The sequence below is a fragment of the Octopus bimaculoides genome, chromosome 7, assembly GCF_001194135.2.
Source record: "Octopus bimaculoides isolate UCB-OBI-ISO-001 chromosome 7, ASM119413v2, whole genome shotgun sequence".
NCBI lineage: Eukaryota > Metazoa > Mollusca > Cephalopoda > Octopoda > Octopodidae > Octopus > Octopus bimaculoides.
In genome coordinates, this window is record NC_068987.1 from 39,412 (window position 1) to 57,512 (window position 18,101).

General features: G+C 38.6%; 1 protein-coding gene across 2 annotated transcripts; it reads left to right on the forward strand.

Moving 5' to 3' along the window:
* Positions 1-237: 237 nt before the first annotated feature.
* On the forward strand, positions 238-9,050 carry LOC106872251 (zinc finger protein 253). Of its 2 annotated transcripts, none has more exons than XM_014919172.2 (2): positions 238-1,021; positions 3,700-9,050. In XM_014919172.2, the coding sequence occupies exon 2, from the start codon at positions 4,258-4,260 to the stop codon at positions 4,924-4,926; it is 669 nt and encodes a 222-aa protein (XP_014774658.1). In that variant the 5' UTR covers positions 238-1,021; positions 3,700-4,257; the 3' UTR covers positions 4,927-9,050. The 2 variants fall into 2 exon arrangements, with proteins under 2 accessions (XP_014774658.1, XP_014774659.1); XM_014919173.2 differs by lacking the exon at positions 238-1,021 and adding an exon at positions 2,312-3,426.
* Positions 9,051-18,101: the final 9,051 nt, after the last annotated feature.

Consider the following 18,101-nt stretch of genomic DNA (forward strand, 5'->3'; position numbering starts at 1 on the left):
TCTTCATAATCGTTTAGTACACATTATTTTTCACCTATTGCAATTTTTCTTCTCTTTTTTTTTTTTGTTTTTTTGGTAGTCGGGTTACTGGATCGTGTGAATTATCCGAGTCCGCACCCAACTCACCCCATCACAAAAATTGAAAAAACAATCGTATACTAGGTGTAAAATAATGTGTAGTAAATGAACATGAATAAAAAAAATTGCGCCGACGAACGGGAAAGTGGTGAAAGGACTCGGAACATTCCTGATGGGAATTTTCTCAGTCGTCTCTCCCGCTCCCGTTCGACAGCGAACATTTTTTTTTCATATTCGTTTATTACATGTTGTTTTACACCTATTAACACTGGAAGTTAACCCATTTCCCCGAAAGTCTTATCCCCCCTCACCGTTCGTTTGCGCAAATCTTTGGTTCCATATTCATTCTTTACACACAGTAAGCTGGGCTTTTATTTTCGTTTTCGTAACTGGGGCATAAGGTGTATATTTATGTCTTTATTGGCCACAGGGAGCTAAACATAGAGGGGAAAATCGAGGACAGGGATTAAGTCGATTACAACGACCCAGTGCGTAACTGGTACTTATTTAATCGACCCCAAAAGGCAAAGTCGACCTCGACGGAATTTGAATTCAGAACGTAACGAAACAGTATACTGACCAATAAGATGGACATTAGAGGAGATATTAAGACGAAGTAAATACTAAGGACGCCAACTAAAATAAAATGAATCTAGAGTTGGCTTCTCTCTTATGAGTACAGATAACATCCCCCCATCCCATACAATGAGTTTCACTTCCGGCTTATAACCAACATCTCTCTCTCTCTCTCTCTCTCTGCAAACAATGTTAGCATATTAAAATTTTTACCCTGCGTCATTAACTTAAATAGATTATTAATCAAAAGATAACAGAAATATTCTGTTAGAATAAATTGAAAGTAGTTCTGCTTAATTTATCAACAATGTCCTCGTCCAATTTTACTCCATTTCTCCTTCTTTCATCTTTTAAACTATATTCGTATGTAAGTAGCCGTCATTTATAGACATTTTACACGTTTCTTTTATGCAAAATCTATCTTTTATATTTATATCTCTACTTTCTATTTTACAACTACAATATTCCTTTCCTGGCAATACGCAAAAGAAAATACAACCACAAACATTAATAGGCATTTATGCCCCCTCCCCGACTTTGGATTATCATAACTTTCAGAAAAAGGGATATTTTTTAATGAAATTTTCTACAATTATGTATTATATCATGTAGATTCCGAATAGGAAAGACATCCGCCCGGGGAATCCGGAATATACAAAATATTTTGGGGAAAGTATTTTAGGAGTTGGGTGTGGGAAATTTCGGAAAATTCACCGGAGTCCACTTCAATTCGTCTTAACTTTCAAGAAAATAGATATTTTTAAATGAAATTCTCTACAAATATACCTCAGACTTTGTAGATTCCGAGGGCATAGGAATTTGGGAGGAAAAACAATTGGGGGTTATTTTTGAGAACTGTTCCTCGTGGGTGTTTCGGCACTAGTCCATATTTGTTTCATTTTCTCCGCTTCGTGCGTTTATGCATCCGTAGATTTCTACTGAAGCCCTCACCAAAATACTCGTTATGCTAAAAATAACAGCTAACGGTCTGGTACACAGAAATATGCTATTAAGACGACTTATCTGTTGCATACAATTTTTTAAAACTTCAAGTAAATTCCCAGGTAAACGTTTCTAATAGAAAGGCAGAAGACACCAGAAGCAAAAATAAGGAATATACACGACGCACAGTTAAATATACAAGTGTAAAGGGCAAAGTTTCGATATAAAATCGAAAGATCACCAGGGCAAAATTTTGACCATCTTGCAAAGTATAATTTGTTACATAATCTCTATAATAAACATGATACTGAATGAAATAATTCCCCGTTTGAACATTTTTAATTACGTGTGTGTGTGTGTGTGTAGAAATCTACGGATGCACAAAACGGAGAAAAATATGGACGACTAGTGCCGAAACACCACTAAGGAGGGAAACGGTTCTCAAAATTAACCCCCAATTGTTTTCCCCAAAATTCTTATGTCCTTGGAATCTACATAGTCCGAGGTTTATTTGTAGAAGATTTCATTAAAAAATATCCATTTTCTTAAAAGTTAAGACGAATTGAAGTGGACTCAGGTGAATTTTCCGAAATTCCCCCCCCCCTCCTAAAACACTTTCCCCAAAACATTTTGTATATTCGGAATCTACATGATATAACACATAACTGTAGAAAATTTCATTCAAAATATCCATTTTTCTGAAAGTTATGATCATCCAAAGTCGGCAGTAGTGGGGCAGAAATCTGTACGTAACCGAACCATTTTCAGGCTATGTACTATGGGCAGTTTTAGATGGTCAAATTCAGAACGCTTTTAGAAGGATGTATGTGTGCGCATGCACAAAGGAATCAGACTGGTCATATTTAACTTTGAACATTTGTCATATCGAAGTGTAAACCTACCTTATACAAAAGACAGTTCCTAGTTTGCATTGGTCTGATCGGCCATAACTGAACGTCCTGTGACCCATCTTCTCCCATGTAATGTCCTGGTCATCGTCAACAACGATGGACGAACATTATTATATTGTTATATACTATAATGGCATTAGATTAGAATATAGAGTATTTTCTATTGTCACCTTTTAGTTTCCATCTTCTTTGTTGGCATAGGCTGGACAGGATTTCATGGCTCCAAGGACTGCGTCAGACTCCAGTGTCTTGTGTTGTGCATTGGGTCCTTTTTTTCAAAGCCCCAGCACTAATAAGGTCACCATGAAGCTTGCAAAATTAAGATCTTCAATGAAGTGAGGCCTTATTAGTGAAGGAAGTGGTTTTATGCCAGGTGATGAATGCTTAGAGTATGTAAGAAGGGGCTGGCGCAGGGTTCGTATTGCAGAGGACATACATGGTTACATGCATTATACTAGAGGGAGTGGAGCCAGAAAAAGAAATAAAAATGGCAGTGATGAGTGGTCTAGATGGACCCTAAACATACGGTTATTTTGATAGAGATTATTCTAGATCAATAACTGAAATAGAAACTTCATCCTTAGCAAAAGTTCAGTATCAATTTTGGTCCAGTGGATGGAGTTTTTGAAACTGGTCTCCCCCCAGCAGTTGTCATGGAACAATACTAGGCCTTAGTTTTTAATTTTTTGTGTGTATAGCTATACTCTTGACATTATCAGTCTTATATGCTGTCATCTCCTTTTGTGCTGCCAAAGCATCATTCTGTTTAACCAAACTATTCTCCTTCATATTAGTATTTTGAGTATACAAGCCAAAATTTGAAAATGCTAAGGTGGGATGATTTTTTAGTTGGCTGAAGAAATGCACTGATGGCAATGAGTACCCATCATGGGGCAGTTGTGTATTTTTGTTGAATCAGGTGAGAAACAGGATAATTTTAAGACACAGACTAACATATATTAACTAGTGGTCATTGATGAAATTCTTCCTGTCAAGATCCATACCCACAGCCCTCTTTATCTACTTCTGCCACATCTATATATCAAAGTGTCTTCTCTCTGTAAACATGTTCTAACATTTTCTTGCTATTCTAACTTTCAATATCTGTGATCCAAATATCTTCTCTTCAATAATCTTCATGTTAACTCTTGATTGTCCCTTGTATCTTACTTATGTTGTCTTTTTATTTCAGGTTATCTGATGACATTGAGATAAAATTATGTCACTGAAGATGTTCGACTTATTTATCAACTTTTGAAGACTGAAAATAACTTCATCAAACTGATGTCAGTCTTTTTCTACAACACTTGGATGAATGAATGAATGTGAGATATTTCCTCAGAATTGAGATTATCTACAATAATTCTCATATCGACTGCAAATGTATATTCAGAGATTATTTATTATGATGTTTTAACTGTTTTGAAGTTATTTTTTCAAAAGAACTGCTAGTCTCATCACCTTCTTATTTATTAATTACAAAATTCTATCCTAAGTCTTTCTTCAAAGCCAAAATACTTTCAGATTTTAACAAAGACCATCATATATATGGATTTAAAAGAGACACTTATGGATGATAAGGCAGAGCTTGAAAATAATATTTCATCTATCCAGACACAAGAAAATACAGAAGAGGGATCACACCATTGTGAGATATGTGGGAAATTATTCACAATAAGAAAGAATTTAATTCAACATAAATTTATTCACTCAGAGATACAACTGTGAAAACTGTGACAAACAATTCACTATGAGCAGTTCCTTATTTCAGCACAAGCTTATTCACACAGGAAAGAAACCATATCACTGTGATATCTGTGGTAAAACATTCTCTGAAAGTGGTCATTTAACTTCTCACAAACGTGTTCACACTGGAGAAAGACCATACCGCTGTGAGATCTGTGGTAAAAATTTCTCTCAAAATAGCAATTTATCTCTCCACAAATATATCCACACTGGAGAGAAACCATATCACTGTAATATTTGTGGTAAAACATTCTCTCTAAATGGTAATTTATCATCCCACGTACGTATCCATACAGGAGAAAAACCATACCACTGTGAGATTTGTGGCAAAGCATTTTCCCAAAATGGTAGTTTGTCTTGTCACAAACGTATTCACACAGGTGAGAAACCATATCACTGTGATATCTGTGGCAAAACATTTTCACACAACCATAATTTATCTAATCACAAACGTATCCACACTGGTGAGAAACCTTACCATTGTGATATCTGTGCTAAAACATTCTCTCAGAATAGCGTTTTAAGTACTCATAAACATATCCACACAAGAGAGAAACCATATCACTGTGATATATGTAATAAAACCTTCTCTCAAAAACGTTATTTGTTTTCCCATAAACGTATCCACACAGATGGGAGATCACACCAATGTGATGGTAGCTTAATGATATGACAACTGGTCACTGAGATGAAAAATAAAAACCTACATGGAATAAAATATGTATTTTTTTTTTTTCATTCTGACAGATTTACAATATGATGTAGCGCCATTCTTGTTGAACCTTGTTTTATATTATTTGTAAAGCTCCAACATCTTTAAATCAGAGCTCACTGAATCTTTCTTAGATACTCTGTGTATCTGTTACGTCATACATCATGAGATCATGATGTCACATCTTAACGTAAAGTCACTTCCATTACATCTCCCATCTTTACAAACATTGCAAGGGATTGGAACTTGAATCATCAACTTCAAATAAATTTAGTTATATATTCATTATCATTCTGATAAAGCAACTTTCTTCAGAGTCCATGAATATATCTTCTTTAGATTTAACTGTCCATAAATGAATTTTTTTTTTTCCATTAAGTAAATAATCTCTTTAACTTCTTTAAACATGGAAAGAATAATGAAATATGCTTTCAGGCAATTAACACAGTTCAACTTCTTTAACTTGAAATCAAACACTTAACACAGTTCATGAATCTCTCTTTTCATAGAGCACTTCTCGAATTCAACAGTTCTTAATATCAATCTCAATATTCTGGCATGTTGATTTTTCGTTTGGATCTTGTAGTTTGATTACAGATAGTGTCTCTAGCCTCAGACTCATCTGTATCGTAGTCTCTTCACATTCTCCATTTGGCTAAGCTGTTGGATTCTTAGCAGCTGTCCACAGATGACAACGATTTCATCAATACTTGTCTTCTATCTGACGTCTGTTGGATCTTGGTGCGTCATCCACTGATTTTTTTCAACTCCAGGCTTCCATGTCTGATTTCCTTGAATCCTGACTTGCCGCCCATGAGTTAAGTGAGGTAACTCTCTAATACCTCTGTCGCTGTAGTAATTTTACTGGTCTTGACGTGCTTTCAGCTGATCATGTAGCTGGTTCTTCTGTACTTGAGGTTTCAGCAAGGCATCGGACACAGTTGAGCGACTTTTCAGACGCCTGCTCATTAGCATTTGAGCTGGTGATAGATTGACTATGTCAACCGGTGTCTTTCTGTACTCAAGTAAAGCCAAGTAGACATCTCAGGCACTGGCTTCTGCTTTCTTGAGCAGACTTTTTACTGTCTGAACTGTGCGCTCAGCTTGTCTGTTTGGGTGTGTCAGACTTGATGTTGTGTGTTTGAAATCCTTTTCTAGACCAAAGTTACGGAACTCTGCATTCGTAAACTGTGGTTTGTTATCTATCATGAGCTCACCTGGGATGCGGTGTCTGGCAAAGACAGATTTCACTGCCGTAACTGTCGTTTTACTTGATAGGCCAGACAATTTCAGGGTACTTTGAGAAATAGTCGATACACACCAGGTAGTCAATGTTCTTATACACAAACAAGTTGGCTCCGACTTTGGCCCATGGTTGATCAGGAATTTCATGGCTCTTCCATGGTTGTTTCGGATTACTCTTTCTATTCTTGTTGCACACAGAACATTGTGATACAAATTCTTCAATTTGTACAGTCATTCCTAGCCAGAAGCTAACTTCTTTGACTCTGAGTATGCACTTTGTCACTCTGAAATGAGCATCATGAATTCTCTTCCATATTCCTGTTTGTAGTGTTGCAGGAACTACAACTTTGTCAGCTTTAAAGATGAGGTCATCAATAAAAGTCAATTCACCTCGACTATTCCAGTAGTCTTTCACACTTGCTGAAACATATTTTCTATTTTCTGGCCATCTGCACAGAATCACTGATTTCAGCTGTTGCAGTTGTGGATCTGCAATCACTGGCAATCCGGAATTCACTTAACTTTCCTGAAGTTATCAACAGTTGTGATATTAGCTCCCGCATCACACTCACTTTCATCAAACCAATCATTACTGGCTTGAAGATATGCCCTGCTCAAGGAATCTGCAACAGTCAGTTCTTTGGATGATACTTCTGTAAACACAGCAACATTCTCTGCAACCTGCTCAAGGGTTTCTGAAATATGATTTCACGGGACTTGTGATCAGTTTCTACTGTTTTTCCATAGATGTACTGATGAAACTTCTCACATCCATGTAGGATACCATCTCTTTCTCAGTCTATGCATACTTCGTTTGCTCACTTGTCAGCAACTGCTAAATTGAACGCTATAGTCTTGTCAGCTTGCATTAACACTGCTCCTAGCCCTTTGGAGCTTGCATCCACTGAGAACATGACTGGCTTTGTAACATCAAAGTACTGTAGTACTGGAGACTCTGTCACTCTTTGTTTCAAATTCTTGAAACGTGTTTGCTGCCTTCCTTCCCAGTGCCATGCAATGTCCTTCGGCAATAACTCTTGTAGAGCTGCAATTTTACTAGAGACACTTGGTATGAACTTTCCCAGATACTCTATCATATCATGGAATCTCATCAGATCTGTTTTGTTTTCAGGCTCAGGCATTCCTCGGATAGCTTTCACCTTTCCAGGATTTGGCTTCAGTCTCTTGTCAGTGAGTAGATGCCCTACACATGCGGCCTCCATCATTCTCTGCTTGCATTTCTTTGCATTCCATTTCAGGCCACTTGACTGTATTCTATTCAGAATGGCATGCAGTCTTTCATCATGTTGCTTGACATCTGTACCCCACACCCAGATGTCATCAACAATACATTCTGTGCCTGATAAACCTTCTAGGATCTGTGACATTGTTCTTTGAAATACCTCTGGCGCTGACTTCACTCTAAAAGGTAGTCAAGTGGATCGGTATCTACTGAATGGAGTATTGAAGGTACACAATTTGGAACTATTTTCATCAAGTTGTATCTGCCAAAATCCAGACTCTGCATCAAGAACGGAGAACAGTTTGGCACCTGGCATTCGTGACATAATTTCCTCAACAGTTCTCATGGCATGCATCCAAGTCCCTGGAACTGCTCTGGATATTCTCCCAGTATGTCTGTATTCATTTTCTGAATGCTGTGAACTCACTGAACCAACTTCAATTTCTCACAGGGTTTCCTTCCCAGTATACTTGGACAGTTTTCCTCCACAACCCAGAATACTACTTCATTCAAAGTGCCACTGATTTCACTTGATACTCTCTGTCCAAGTGAGAATGACTTTTCTTCAAAGTATGACACAAGTTTCACTTTTGAGTCGAACATTGATTTGGAAATGATATTGCACTGTACACCTGTATCCAGTTTGACTTCAGTGGTTTCTTGTAGATTAATAAAGTCTCATACCTGTCTTCATTATTTTCATCGGTGGTCATCTGTCCAGGGAATACTTCAATTTTCTCTCTCTAGCGTCTCTACATTTTACACATGCTGGCAAAATGATGTTTACCACTGTATTTGCCACAAACTTTTCTTGCAGCAGGACACTTGTCTTTAGCATGTTTCTAACCACACTCTCTATACTGAGAGTATTTTTTTTGGTTCAACCTTTAGGTTCATACTTCTTGGATCCCTCCTGGCATTCATTTCATTAAATATAGTTGATTGTTCATCATTAAGAACTTTCAATTGTGCTCTGATTTCTGTAGCTCTACACATCTGTACAGTTTTTTTTCCAAATCAAGATCATGTTCTCAATAACCGCGTTCTCAGGCTATCACTAAGAATTCCACAGACGATTCTGTCTTTAATGAGCCCTTCATTCAATGTCCCAAACTCACAAGTTCTAAATTTATTCTTTAAATCTATCAAATACTGATCAATTGATTTACCTGGTTTCTGAGATTGTGTGAAAAATGCATGTCTCTCAATATTCAGATTTTTCTTAGGTTCACAGAATTCCCGAAACTTTTGTTTCACTTTGTTGTGATTATTGCTATCCACTTCCTCACTCCACTCAAAAGTGCTATACACTTGAACTGCAGCCTCTCCTACCACTTGTAGTAAAGTAGAATGCTTCACATTCTGTGATTTTGTTGCAATTCCATTAGCCGTAAGGTATAGTTCAAACCTTTGTTCTCGGCTATGTTGCCTTTGAGATTAATCTCATTCAGGCAATTATTCAATCCCTCCTCTGACACCATCTAAGTTATGACATGATACAGGGCACAGCCATTACTATACATATTTCTTACATCATACATCACAAACTTGTGATGTCACACTTTGTGTGTACATCTTAATGTAAAGTCACTTTCATTACAATATGGACATGAAATACCTAAACCAGTAAAGCTACCTTTCTTGCATTCATTGAGAAATACCTTTAAAATCTTTTTATACCAACTGCCTGAAACTATCCTTCTATGATACAAACTTCCTGTTTTAAAATGATCTAAAATAAAATTGTTTACTAAAAAGACCGGTGATTGTCGTGCACTGATGATGGGTAAATACCTAGAAACCTGGGTCTGTGCGTATCATGTCAGGTCGAAGATGTGGGAAGGATGGCTTCCCATTGCAAATACTGATAGGGCACAGAAAGTGTGTCAATAGCCAGCTGGAGGAGATGTCCTCCTGGAACTACAAGCTACAGTAGCATCTACCCTTAGTGGTTAGCCACATTTAATAGGTGTAGGAGTGGCTGTATGGTAGCTTGCTTACGAACCACATGGTTCTGGGTTCAGCCCCACTGCGTGGCACCTTGAGCAAGTGTTTTCTACTATAGCCTCGGGCTGACCAAAGCCTTGTGAGTGGATTTGGTAGACGGAAACTGAAAGAAGCTTGTCGTATATATATGTATATATATATAAATAAATATATATATATATGTTTGTGTGTCTGTGTTTGTCCCCCCCAACATCGCTTGACAACCGATGCTGGTGTGTTTACGTCCCTGTAACTTAGCAGTTCGGCAAAAGAGACCGATAGAGTAAGTCCTAGGCTTACAAAGAATAAGTCCTGGGGTCAGTTCGCTTGACTAAAGGTGGTGCTCCAGCATGGCCACAGTCAAATGACTGAAATAGGTAAAAGAGTAAAATTTCATGTACATTTATTCTAAAAAGCTGCTTGGTAATGACTTTTAGTTATTTTACTAAATTTATTGAAACCAAGACAGTATCTCAACAAAAAGGTTATTACTGTGTCAGAGCATCAGTGTTCTGTCTGTCATCAAAGATAACATTACACATACCAACAGATTGTACTCAACTGATTTTCTTCAGTTGCCATCGATCTACTTTTACAACTAATCTCCCATCACAGTTCAACTTAGTTTGATGACAGGTGTTCATAAAGAAATTAGATTCTGTAGATTTTATTAAAGTTTTGAAAATGAAATGCATTTTAATATACACTGACTTTATTATCCTTCAATGTACAAAGTGACTGTGGTGCCAGGCAAGAGGTTGGAGTATGATAGTGGGACAGAGATAGCTGTCTTACTAGTGAGGAGATACTTGGCTACCGCAGGAGGACTCTATCAAACAGTTCAACCCATAGCTAACATTGAAGATGGACATTAAATGATGATGTCAAATGGTCTCATTGAAACAGTTATCTCCCTTACTCCGCAAAAGTCTCTTAAGCTCTGCGCCATCAACGCATTTAATTCTACTTTGGCAAAAAAACAAGTTTTTCTTACATAAATACGTGGTCAGTATCTCTTTGTAATTAAAAATAACGTTATTTGGTAAATCAACATGGGATTATCACTATATTCATTAGAAATAACAACCAAATCTTCCTCAAATTACACATTGTCTCAAAAGGAAGGACACATTGGATAACGTAATTCTAAGATATACTATGTACTGAAAAGTGCCAAACAGTGTCACAGCTTAATCCGTCTTGGTTGTATGTCTGCTGGATCAGGACTAAAGGCTGAGCAACAACAAAGAAGGATGTGTTGGATAATCTCAACTTCGATGTATCATAACTGAAGTTGTAAAAACAGGGATAATGTTTGATCACAGATGTACTGCATTAGGTTTGACCTGGAGCTAGAAATTAGTAATATTGGTTGAATGGTAGAGAAAATGTGATTAGTCTATCCTGCCATGACTGAATTTGCCTTTCATCCTTTAAGTGATTGAGAAAATAAGGATCAATAATGTTCTAGGTTGGTTTGACTGTTAACTCTACAACACACCATTACTCAAAAATAGGTTATCTATGTAATAAAATAATTTATACAGAACTATATTTGCCATTGGTGAAGGCACGTGGCCTAGTGGTTAGGCTGTTGCACTCACAATCGCTAGATCATGGGTTTGATTATTGGACTGAGCGATGTGTTGTATTCTTGAGCAAAACACTCCATTTCACATCGCCCCAGTCCACTCAGCTGTAAATGGATTACCTCTTGTGATGGACCAGCCTTCCAATCTGAGGAAATGTTGGCCTGCTTGCCTAGCTAGCATCATTTGACAGCTAAAGGGGTGCAAAGAGCATTGTGACTAGTGAGGTATAACAACATCTGATAGTCAATCACAGGATCATATCCTTGCTATGAAAAGTATGCCTCAGTCACATAATAATGTCATTTAACTTAGATAAAGTTGGTTTTGAAAGAAAGGCAACTTTTTGTCTCAATCAAAAATATTTTCTCTGTTTTGGATTTTTAAATTTTGTAAATAGCTTGGTCAGAGGAGGAAGGGTCATACCCATAGCCATTTTTAGGGTCTATAAGACTGGTAGGTCTTCTGTACATCTTGCAAGAACATTGAGACTGACATGATTGGTGTTACACCTGAACAGCTGCAGGTAAACATTTTCTGGGGATGAAGGATTATGAATGGTGGTAAGTGGAGACAATGTGTGTGAGTTGGGAGTGTTTATGTTGACATCGACCCAGCTAACTGCAAGAGGAAAAATCAGAGAAAGAGGAGAGAGAGGACATCTGTGGAACAGTTGAGTGGCAAGTGGCTTTTCTTTGGATGTAGTTTGTGGGTGCTTGGGTGCAGAGCAGCAGCAGCACTGTTCCAAGGATGTGATCAGTGGGGCTTACACTTGATTTTTGTAGTGAGTCAACAGCTGATTAGGACTGAAGTATTTTGGGGTTTAAAAGCTGAATGTTGGTCTTAGCAGTTCAGTTTTGGCAGTCTTATCTATGTAGGGGGTCACCATGAGACATCATCAAAGTGTAGGCTTTTTTAGGATTTTAGTTGTATGTTGTTCACGGTTAGAGAAGGTGAGAGGCAAGGTGTAAGTTTGGCTGAGGTGAAAGCAAAAAATGTAATTAAGAAGCTTGCTTCCTCCTAACCACATGGTTTTGATTTTAGTTTCACTGCACAGAACCTTGTTTTCCACTATAGTTCTGAGTCAACCAAAGTCTTTTTGTTGGAGTCGAGAGTCAGAAAGTGGATCCAATTTCCATGCTGGTATGGGTTGGATGGATTGACAAGAGCTGGTGAGCCAGAGGACTGCAGCAGACTCTGTTGTCTGCTTTGGCATGTGTTCTATGGCTGGGTACTCTTTCTAATACCATACCCCGGGTACTTTTTATGTTGCCAGGTAACTTTCAAGACAAGACCCTGAACTGAAGGGGAATAAGATAGGGTGATAGAGACAGGTGTCTTGCAGTGGAGATTCATGGTGAGCTCAGTTGGAAAGAGAGAGAAAGAACATGACCCCTCAAGTTACAGGGAGGGGGATGACAGTGAACTGGTACAAAGGTCTGGCTAGGATGAATGAGAAGGTGAGTTTGTGTGAGTGCAAAAGGAGAGGGAAAGTTAGAGGGAAAGAGAATTCAGTGTGGAGTGAAGAGAGGTGGAGGAGGAGTTAGGAAGAGATTCGTCAGGGACAGATTGTGTGCAGAGGCATAGAAATAAATGGCATACCATTAGGCCCCCATTTTAACTTAGATGAGCAAGTCTTCTCATGCACAATAAATCACCAATCATTTCAGTCCTTTGTCATCTCCAAGATGTTCAACATCTGAAGCTCATTTTTCACTACATCATCTCAAATCTTTGTCTTCCACAGAGTCTATACACATTTATGGTACATCTTAATACAGCATCATTGTCTTCAGCATCATTGTTTAATGTCTGTTTTCCAAGCTGGCTTGACAGGTGCTGGCCAGCTGGGGAGCTGTCCAGATTCCAAATGATCTGTTGTGGCATCGTTTCTACAGCTAGATGCCTTTCCTAATGCCAACCACTTTACAGAGTATGCTTTTTACATGCTTCCCGCATGGGTGCACATATGCAGCACTGGTACGAGTGCCTTTTCCAAGCCTATATGTACAGACGACAGTGATTTTACTTGGTTTGACACATCTTCTCAAGTACAACAAATTGCTACAGCTGCTGATCCCTTATCATTTTCTCAGTGAGGCCCAGCATCTGAAGATCCTTTCTCACCACTTTGTCCCTTGTCTTCCACAGGTTCCCTCTACAAATAGAGCTCAGTACTTCTTTGTGCTGCTGTGCTCAACCACACACATCACATGACCAAACCAGCACAGTCTTCTCTCTCTTACATCGGATGCTTCTTACACCTAGTATTCCTCTTAAATCACCCACACTTTCTTGTGTGTGCACACTAACATTACTCAACCAGCAGAGAATGCTAGCCTCATTTCTTTCAATCCTTCGCAAGTCCTCTATAATTAAAACTCATGTTTCACTACCATGTAGCATAGGCATCATACAATCTGCCTTTCACGCTGAGGGAGAGACCCTTAGTTACCAACAAAGACAGAAGCTCTCTGAACGTTGCCCAGCCTGTTCTTATTCTAGCAACTACACTTTTAGAACTTCCTCCACCACTACTAATTCAGTCACCTAGGCAACACAAGCTATCTATTACTTCTAATGATCCCCCTGAGCATTTCTAGTGCTTATTGTACCCACACATTTATCACATACAAAGTCTATCTTTTTCATTAACCTTCCTGTGACATTGCTACACCTCTTATGTATCCAAAGCTTGCACTGGCTACAACATATGGAGTTTCTACCAAAAACCTTTCTTACATATCGAGCAGGGCCATCTCCCTGACAGTTCCTGTGATTTGTCTGTTTTCCTATTTACTATAAGTTTGGTTTTAGTTAAATTAACTCTAAGGCCCTTAGATTCCACACCTGAAATTTCTTCTCTAGTTCTCAGTGATTCAGCTTCATCCATATAAAACACATGACCATACCAGTAGTCTTTTCTGTTGCACACTATATCTGACGCCTCTTCTACCCAATTTTTTAAAACACATTTACACTTTGACATACAAGCACATCCATTGGAGCATGCTAGCTTCATTTTTCTTTTGAGCCTTTGCATGTCCTCTACAGTTGCAGTCCACATTTCACTACCATGTAGCATAGCTGTTCGTACACATGCATCATACAATCTGCCTTTCACCCTGAAAGGAAGGCCTTTTGTTACCAACAAAGATAATATCTCTAAACTTTTCCCAGCTGGATCATATTCTAGCAATTATGCTTCCAGAAGTCCTCCTCCACTGCTAATTAGGTCACCAAGATGACAGAAACTGTTTATTACTGCCATTGATCCTCCTGTCTTCTTAATCTTTATTGTTCCTGCATATTTGTCACAAAGACTACTTTCTCTTTTTAACCCTCTTATGATTCCACTGCACTGCTTATGTGCTCATAGCATGCACTGAGTACTCTATGGAATTTCTACATAATGAGCCTGGCCATTTCCTTCAAAGAATCAGTAATTTGCCTGCTTTCCTTTGGTCTTTGTTAAATTAACTGCAAGGACTTTTAATTCTAGGCTTTGCTTCCACTTCTGCAATTTCTTCTGTATTTCTACCACAAGTTCAGCTATAAGAACAAGGTCGTCAGCATAGAGGAGCTCCCACAGGCAACCAGTCTTAAATTCCTCTGTTAAAGGTTGGAGGACTATGATAAGAGGAGACTGAGAACTGATCCCCAGTGAACTTTTACCTGCACACAAAATTCATTGCTATACTCATTCCACCTTACAGATAGTATCCCTTGGGGAGTTCTCACCAGCCCCTAGCTTCTGCAATGACACCAGTTGAGAGGGAAAAAGACCTTGTCAAAGACTTTGTCCATATCAACAAATGCTTTTCCTGCAGTTGCCTTACTAGGAAGATAACACCAGTAGTCTTTCTCCATGGCACAAAATGAAACTGCTTCTCGTCTATGTTAATTCACTTTCTAATTAGTTGAGCGATGACCGTTTCTGTAACTTTCATGACCTGGTCCAGCAATTCGGTACCTCTATAATTACTTGTCTACAGTAGGGATCACCAAACTATGGCCCACAAGGTCAGTTCATCCGGTCTGCCATCACACAGTACTTTTTGTGTAAGAACCTGCAACGAGAGTTCATTTGCCTCTGGTATCAGTGTTTGGAACAACTTATGTCTGTGAGCAAACATTTTCAATAATGATGTGAAATCAACACACCAAACGATATTGACTGATGAACATTTGAAAGCAATGCTCTTGGTTGGACGCAGCAATTCCAAAGCAAATATTTATATCTTAAAAGCTAAACACCAGTTTCACAAACCTCACTAACCCTTTTTTTTTTTTTGCTGCTTAGTTTGAGCAAAATGGTTATGTGGCCCACACTTGTCATTCTCTGTTATCCGGTCTGCCAAAGAAAAAAAAAAATTTGGTGACCCCTGGTCTAGAACACCTCCCTTACCTTTATGGCAGTTGGCTATAATGCTGCTACATAAGTTATTGTGTATGATATCTTCCTGGAAAACCTAATCAACTGTACAGGTGACTAGGCCATATTCTAATCATCTTGGTGATAATTCCTGATGGACCAGGGGCTTTTCCTATCCTTAATTGCTTTATCTATTATACTGCTGTCAACTTGGATAGCTGGTCTGTTTGTTGGATCCACATCCAGAAGACTCTCCTCCCATGCCTTCACCACAATTAGCAGCCTTCCATAGTGACCACCCCATGCCTCGTTTTATTCTGAATCACTAAGTGCAAGTCTTCCCATCGTTCCACCCAACCACACACTCTTCTCCTAAAACATAATTCACTCTGACAGACGGTCTTGTAACTATGCAACAAAACAGTGACCTCTTCCTTTTTGCTTTCCCCTAGCAAAATATACTCGTTGTCTAGCTTCTTTTCTAGCTGCCCCGTATACTACCCCCACTCATCCATCATGTCACTCTTTGCCTGGTTGGAACTTTGCACTGGCCAAGTGTTGGGCCTGGAGTTTATGCTATACATCTCCATCTCCTTGTCAAATGCTTTAATTAGGACATCTGGAAATCTTTAACTATTCAATGGATCCTTAAGCTTCCATACTTTCCTTTTCCAGACTGCTTTGTCTTTCAGATTCCTAACCTGAAGTTATGTTAGGGAGTACATTCTTCACTTGAGATGGTTTATGAGTATCCATCTATCTCACTTTCTGGTGAGAACATAGTCAATCTGGTTTGTGTATCCACCACATTGATAGGTGATCAGGTGACTGGCTGGTTTCCTGAAGTTAATGTTGCAAATCATTAGGTCATTTGCATCACAAAACTCTAAATCCTTCACCTCCTTGTACACCATGGAAGCCAGCAAGATACTCCCCATATGGCCACTGAAGTGGCCAGTCAAGAAGATAAGATTAATGTCATTTATTGTTGAGATAGTCTGCAAAAGGGCAACATATAATTGATCCTTTTGTTAATCTGGCAGTTCTGTTTGATGAGTATAGGCAGAGGGAATAGTTGTATTTACCAAGACTTGTCTAAGTACAAGAACCTATAATACAGACTGACTGCCTTGATCACTTTATCCACCCATTTCACAACTAAAAGAATGCTGTCAGTATTGCCTTCCCAGATTTTATGTGTATGCTCTTAGTTGGTGAGGAGTTTGCCTGAGGCTCCTTTCCGTCTTACCTCTGGCATATAGTATACATCTACATGCCTCCAGTTTAGCATTTCAACAATCTCACCAGATCTTTTCAATGTGCCTACACAAGGATACAGACACACACACATCATCATCATTACCATTTAATGTCTGTTTTCCATGCTGAAATGGGCTGGATGGTTTGACAGGAGCTGGCAAGCCAGAGGACTGTGCCAAAGTTTACTGCCTGCTTTGGCCTAGTTTCTACAGCTGGATGCCCTTCTTGTAGCCAACCACTTCACAGAGTGTGGACTGGAAGCTTTTTACATGGCACCAGCAAGGTCAGCAACTAACTTGCAAGACAAGACCCCTCGACAGGAGAGTAGTATTGAGGGAAGTGCGTTTGTATAAGGTGATGAGAGATTCAATATATTTACACACATACATATCATCATAGTTCAATGTTCACTTTTCCATGCTTACATGGGTCAGACAGAATGTTATAGAAGATATTCTACTGCCAGATGTCCTTCCTGTTGACAACTTTCACTTGTAATATTTCCCCCAAGGCCAAGTATTTTTTGTGTAAGACTGAAAAGTAATATCATTTGCATGATGATGCTCATTTACCACCATCCATATGAAGACAAGAGTATAAACAAGCACAGATGATGAGCCTCTTCCTGTATCCACCCCTACACATACACAAAAGGCATGGGTTGGCCTTAGGCTATTGTAGACACCTATCCAAGTTGCCATGCAGTGGGATCAACCCCCAGGATTATGTCATTGTGAAGTGAACTTCTTAACCATACTATAATATCCCTAGGATAAGTCTACCATATTTTGAGTTCTGATTCTCAGTCAACCTGCCCAAGATTTACCATAGTTCAGTTCCTTGCACTGACTATTGAATTCTAGCTTTCTTCATTCTTGTATGAAACCCCAGGACTATGCCATGCTCTCTTTTTCTCACTAACTAGCATTTTGATTTCAGCAATGTTGACCTTCAGGCTTTAAGACTGTAGACAATGCTTCCAGCTTTGGAATTCTGCTTGACAGATTTTCCCAGGAGAATTAGAATCATTAGCATACATAAATACTCAATGTCAATTAGTGCAGAACTCAAGAACTATAAGATTAAAATGCAGCTAAGAGAACTCTGATGAATACTTGCCTTTACACTAAACTTCGCACAGAACATGCTGAGAACCCGACTTTTGCTGACAGCACCTTCCTACATAGCTTCATAAACTCTACAAGTCTTAGTATCATCTGCATCAAATATACTTAGTACCCCAAAACTCAGTCAAAGACCTATATCAGAAAAAAAAGAACAGCATGTTCTTTACCAAGAAATATTCTTGTAACTGTCTCATTGAAAATACAGCATCTGTACTCTCACATCTCGGCACAAACTCAAACTGCATTTTGAAGATTTTTTTAGATGTTTTCGAAGCTGGTATGAGTATTTAAAAATTAAGTTTTATTTTTGT